This window comes from Salvia miltiorrhiza, chromosome 8 (genome assembly GCF_028751815.1).
Source record: "Salvia miltiorrhiza cultivar Shanhuang (shh) chromosome 8, IMPLAD_Smil_shh, whole genome shotgun sequence".
NCBI classification, from domain to species: domain Eukaryota; kingdom Viridiplantae; phylum Streptophyta; class Magnoliopsida; order Lamiales; family Lamiaceae; genus Salvia; species Salvia miltiorrhiza.
The window spans coordinates 14,731,657-14,738,415 of NC_080394.1; the positions used below are offsets into that span (position 1 = coordinate 14,731,657).

The following is a 6,759-nucleotide window of genomic DNA, read 5'->3' on the forward strand; positions in this document are numbered from 1 at the left end:
TTTGCTTGTTAGACTGATGCTATCAATTAAATGAAGCTCATGCAATTGTTTGTTGAATATTGCATTTAGAGAAAAAGCTTTGTTTAGTAGATAGATGTGATATCAAGATTAGTAGGTTTGCGCGCCAAAGACACTCCATTTTTTCAAAATTCAATTTTTAAATAAGGTTCACTCAATATCTTGATTTTTATATGTATCATGCATGTGCATGTGAATAAATATAGGTATAGCTAGGTGTGTTAGATCCCATTCTTGTATATGTATTGTGTGACATGTTCTGTTTAAGACCCTGGATCCCTTTTCTTCAACTTAATATATATCCCACGTTTTTACTGCGTCAGATCAGGTGGTGGAATGAAATGAACAGATGAGTGATTCCAAATAGTGGCGGCAAGGCAACTATAAATGAAAAATATAGATATAAATTTTTCACTCTTTTTTCTCTGCAAAGGTTGGTGGTTATACGCAGTGCTCATACATGTCCACGATCCACTTCCATAAATAGCACGCCCAAATTAATTAATTTTTGTCACTACATCATGTGCCAACACCAATCATTTCAGTAGAATTTCTGAGTTTTAATTTTTTTCTTGAAACTATTACATAATAATCTCATGTTTGAATTTCACAAGAGAGTGGCTGTGGCCCCTTGCAGTAAAGTCTCTGTCAAACTTCTCTTCACATGAATTCAGCTATATGAGCCTCTTTGGAGTAGGAGCAGTTGGTATTCTTCATTAACACACAACTCACTATATACACATGCGCACACACACACTTACACTTGAATGTGTATGTAAAACCATCGACATATCTTTTCTTGGCCATGTTTCACATTGAACACAGCTACAAAATGGTGGACTGCATGCTGAATAATCCACCATCACCACCTCAGCCTTCGAGTTCATTAGCAGACACAATGCAGCTTGCAATTGATGAGGCGAAAACCTCGGTGGAAGCCAAGGGCAAGAACAAGAGGAAGAGGGACAAAACTAACAAGTCTATTGAAGAAGTCGAGAAGCAGAGAATGACTCATATCGCAGTGGAGAGGAACCGGAGGAAACAGATGAACGAGCATCTTCAAATCCTACGCTCTCTCATGCCGACCTACTATGTCCACAGGGTACTAAAAATCTTTCCTATTTTCATACAAGCTATTGAGAATTGAGATGAAGTATAAAAACATGGTGTTGAAAACTTGTTATAGGGAGATCAGGCTTCCATAGTTGGTGCAGCAATCGAGTTTGTGAGAGAGCTGCAGCAACTTCTCCAATGCCTTGAATCAGTGAAGAGGCATCAACATCATCAACCTCAGATGATCTTGCCTCCAACACTTGATCAGACGGCAGAGAGCAAGTCTTACTTGGCAGATGTTGAAGTGAAGCTCTCAGGGTTGTTAGGCTTGATCAAGATTCTCTCGAGAAGGCGGCGCGGCCAGCTCATCAAGTATATTGCTGCAGTTGAGCATCTGCACCTTCATATTCTGCAAACTGATATTACTACCATTCAACAAGATGTTGTCTGCTCTTTCACTGTCAAGGTACGGCCTCACAAAATGGACTTCAATTTTTGTTTTTATTTTGAGTGATTCATGGCATTGTTTATTTTGTGTTTGTAGATGAGTAGAGAAGCAATGCTCACAGCTGAAGATATGGCAAACTCAATTCAGCAGATATTGAATTCTCTTCATGCCAGCAGCAGCATGTCATGAAACAATTCTTCAACCATTTGCTGGCTTATAATTTCTTCTAAATCTTGCTTCATTTTCATTTTCTTCAAGATTTATCATTATTGGTATTGCTATGATGACTAAATCATGAGTGTGTGTGACTGAGAGTTGAATCAGCAAGCTGAAAAGGAGAGGTATATGAGGAGACAAAGTATGAAGAAGTAGTGTCAATTTCAACAGAAATTGACAAAGTCAAAGCATCCAATATATGGTCTGATGCCACATAGGTGAGTTGACTTGTCAGAAATTAGAAAAAAAGAAAAGAAGAGAGAGAGAGAGATATGAGAGAAGTATGTAGTTGTACAGAGGTTTCTGACTTTCACAAAATGAGTATTGCATGAGGAGTGAGTAAAAAATGTTTGTTGGGATCAATGGTTGTACCTTCTCATGGTCATGTCATATAGTGTTAGTACTTGGTACCATGATTCAAGAATAGCACATGGTTTTGGGGATTTAGTTTTACATGCATGGTAAAATTTGAAGCTCCACGTTATTAATTTCTCACATTTATAATATGCTCAAGTTATCTCTATTTTTTAGGATTAATTTTGATAGATAAAAATTAGTAAGATCAATTTCTTATTTACTTAAATAAATTGTAATTATGGAACATCTCAAGACCCTTAATAATTTCTATTATTTGATCAAAGTTCGTTTTATTCATGTTTCATTAAAAAGATGGGAATCTATAAAAATATTGAATCATATGTCTTATCAATCATTCAGAATAAATGTCCCCATTGCAGTTTGACCCAAATTTTAGGGCAAGCATGAGTAATCATCTCCTTTCTCTCTAATGTTGTCTGACAAGCTAATTATTATTAATGATGTCATTGTTATTTCCTATTAATATATTAAAAAAATATTTAATAACACTATTAATGATTGAAGCTCTCTTCTTAATTGTGGATCCTACAAAGCATGATCACAATTGTCTATTCTTATTTTTTCATAGTAATAATTATAACATCAAGATTCTCAATTGACACGTTTGGGATTATATCCGAAAATTTTCAGTAAAGGATTATGTATGATAATTTGTAACCAGGATATTTAGCGTGGATAATGACAGATTATTAATACTAAGTTGGTGTTTGCTATCATGGCTAAATACAGAATATCCTGGTTGAAGTTAATCCTAAGGGGGAGGTGGTATTATTAATCCTAAGAAATCTGGATTAATAATACTGGGTCGTGGGATTAAACCGGGTCATCCGCATTATTACTAAATAATACCAAACACTAGACTGATATGTACTAAATTAGCTAATACAGTGTATTAGCCAATATCAAACACGCCCTAAGTAGATCCACTTTGTGCAAGTGCTTCTTAAAATAGGAGAAAGAGTTTTTTTTTTTTTGAAATAAAAATAAGAAAAAAAGTTGATGGGGAACTATACAAACTTCTAAATAGTGAACCAAATTTATTATTCCTCCAATACAAGTAAAGATCTATACTAATAGAAAAAGAATCTAAAGCATCTTAAGGCACAATCTGTGAATCGCCTATTTCACCCCTATTATATATTTTATTTTAAAATTATTTTACATATTATATATTTATAAGAATATATTAATTCATTAGATATAACACTAAATTTATGTGATATATTTCTATAGCTAGCTATTGATAAGGCTTATAAATAAATATATCCATTCAATAAATTATCTAATAAAAGTAATGAGTTAATAGATTTTTTTAAATAATAAATTATCAAATAAAATAACATTAATTAGACATACAACGTACGTTCTTTCTGTTAGTAGAAAAAATGACTAAGTACTTAAAAACACAGGTCCCTCGAAGACCTGTGAAAATACCATAAGCAATCTCTCCCATATCCCCTATAAGACATGGGAAATTACCAAAAGCGATTTCTTCGACGTGACTCGAAGCCCTCGTATCCTCAGAACCTCCTATGAGCTAGAAGCCACATTCAAGATCTAACATGAGAGTTTACTTTGAGTTGGAGATGTTGGAACAACCACACCTTGGCTGCTATAAAAGAATCACGCAGAATTCTCTGCGCACGCCACCTGCTCGACAAAAGTCCCGAACCTGCAAAACAGAGTAGAAGAAGAGAAACAAGAATCGAAACTGTGCCGCGGCGCACCGCTGCCTTAAAAGCAATCTCGGCAGACCCTTTGGTGTCAAGTCTCGTTGCCGAACGCTTCCCAAGGTTAACACAGCAATCCGTCAATTACGTGCACTCGTAGAAGACGGAGTGGAGACGCTTTGTAGTTCAAGAAGAGAAGAAGAAGTATGTGAGTTGTGAAAGGTAAAGGAAAAATTGTTGCTTGTGTGGAGAGGAGAAATAGCAGCCGTTCCCTCCTCTTTAATGGAGTCGTTGCACTCCCCTTTTATTTGGAGATGAGGGAATTCAAGATGAAGAGGCAACTCCCACCCCACTCCCATAAATCGTGTGTTCTGTTACTAACCACAAAAGAAATGGTCAAGGGCACAAATAAGCTCTACATTGGGCCACAATAAAGGTCCAAAGTTAATTAAATAAATGGGCTGTGTTCTATTCCTACAACAATCCCCCACAAATGGAACACAGCAGAAAGAAGGAACATTGATGCATACATACAAATAATCTTGCGATTAGAATTTGTATATTAGTGTCGTGAGAAAACATGTGAATCTCATAAAGTGTATTTCTACTTGAACTTTATAAAAATCTCATGTTGCCCCCCACAACACACATCATCCCTAAAGGTTACGTCTCCGCGATAAAACAAATTTGGCTATAACAACACCTTGGATCTCGTGTATGCTCTAGGAAATAATTCCATAGTAGAAAGCCACCTCTTCACACACACTTAGGTGATTCTATGATAGTGCAATCGCCACAGCACTAAATACATTATACGCATATAATATATCAGAAGTGTTTCGCAAAACACAAATGCAAGAATCATTAAGAGCCAAATGCTCAACCTCATAATCATAGTACAATCAAAAATCCACCGCGGTGGAATAACCTTCAACAGGTGATGATTCATCTATGGCCAATGTTCTCCGCAGTAGAACAACAGAGTTTATTACATAAAATGCCATATAAATGAAATAAGCTCACATGGTTTCGTTTGACCTTTAGGTATCCACCAGGTTAGCTTCCTCCATTCAATGACTTCATCCCAATTCCGGTTGATAGCTCTTGCACTTGCCTCTTGATGAGTGCTTTAGTGAACGGGTCAGCCAAGTTTTTCTCAGACCTTACAAAGTCTAAAGAAATGACTCCATCACCAAGCATTTCTCTCACCACTGCATGTCTTAGCCGAATGTGTCTCCTCTTTCCATTGTAGACACTGTTTTTAGCAATAGAGATAGCAGCTTGTGAGTCACAATGAAGAGAAATAGGTGCCTGAGACCTCTTACCCAACGGCACATCTGCCAACAGTTCTCGCAACCATTTCGCCTCATGACTCGCTAGCTCCAATGCTATGAATTCAGATTCCATCGTAGAACCTGCAATACAAGTTTGTTTTCCAGATTTCCAAGAAATTGCACCACCTCCAAGAGTGAATACATATCCACTCGTGGAGCTTACCTCATCACTGTCTGATACCCAGTTTGCATCACAATAGCCTTCTAACACATTAGGAAATTTAGAGTAATGTAAACAGTAGTCAGCAGTTCCCTTAAGATATCTCAACAATCGATAAAGTGCAAACCAATGATCATTACTAGGATTATGTGTATATCGACTCAAACGGCTCACAGCATATGCAATATCAGGCCTAGTGCAATTCATCAAGTACATCACACTTCCTAAAATTCTAGCATAACGTTCTTGAGAAACAGATTCACCAAGATTCTTTTTCAATTGTAAACTAGAATCATAAGGAGTTTTCACAGGAACTAAATCATTGCAATCAAAGCGTTTGAGGACTTGTTCCACATAATGAGACTGACTCAATGCATAACCATGCTCAGATTTAATCAATTTTATCCCGAGGATAACATCAGCTTCACCCATATCTTTCATATCAAAGACAGAAGATAAATAAGCTTTTGTCTCCAACACAAAGTCTAAACTCGTACCAAAAATCAACATATCGTCCACATATAGGCATATTAACACGCAGTCTGATCCACGGGTTTTAGAATATAAGCATGATTCAGAGCAATTGACAGAAAAACCGTTAGAAAGTATAGTATTATGAAACTTTTCATACCACTGAATAGGGGCTTGTTTAAGACCATACAATGATTTTTCCAGTTTGCATACTTTATGTTCTTTCCCAGGTATGACACAACCCTCAGGTTGTTCAATATAAATTTCTTCATTCAAATCACCATTTAAAAAAGCTGTTTTCACATCCATTTGATGCACTATCAAGTTATGAATAGCAGCTAAAGCAACTAGTGATCTGATAGTAGAGATTCGAGCAACAGGAGAGTAAGTGTCAAAGAAATCAACATCCTTTTTCTGAGAATATCCAACCACAACTAATCTTGCCTTATACCTATCAACTGTACCATCGGGCTTTAGTTTCTTCCTAAAAATCCATTTAGTTCTAATAGGTTTGCAACTAGCAGGCACATCAACAAGTTCCCAAGTATGATTATCATTAATGGAATCAAGTTCACTTTGTACAGCTTCTTTCCAAAGAGGAGCATCTATACTAGTCATGGCAGCTTGATAAGTAAGAGGATCCTCCTCAAGCAAAAAGGCATACACAACAGATTCATCAATTTTCTCAGAATATTCAGCAACAAATGAAGTAATGAAATCGTTACCAAATGATGTCTCTGTTCGTCTCCTCTTACTTCTTCTCGGTTCCGACGTTTTCTCAGTTTCCTGGGCTGAACGATGAGAAGTCTCAGCTTGATTTTCCTGTGAAGTACTAGAAACATTCTCAACAGTAGTGTTAGTCTTCATAGGAAATATATGCTCAAAGAACTCAGCATCACGAGATTCATAGATAGAATGATCACTTAAAGACATAAATCTACATGCAGCAGAGTTAAGAGCATAACCAATGAACACACAATCAAAGGTCTTTGATCCTACATTCACTTGTTT

At 36.5% G+C, this 6,759-nt stretch overlaps 1 protein-coding gene across 1 annotated transcript; it reads left to right on the forward strand.

The window, feature by feature from the left end:
* Window positions 1-111: 111 nt before the first annotated feature.
* LOC131001296 (transcription factor FAMA-like) lies at window positions 112-2,088 on the forward strand. Its single transcript, XM_057927648.1, has 3 exons — window positions 112-1,120; window positions 1,205-1,537; window positions 1,616-2,088. The coding sequence occupies exons 1-3, from the start codon at window positions 824-826 to the stop codon at window positions 1,706-1,708; spliced, it is 723 nt and encodes a 240-aa protein (XP_057783631.1). The 5' UTR covers window positions 112-823; the 3' UTR covers window positions 1,709-2,088.
* Window positions 2,089-6,759: the final 4,671 nt, after the last annotated feature.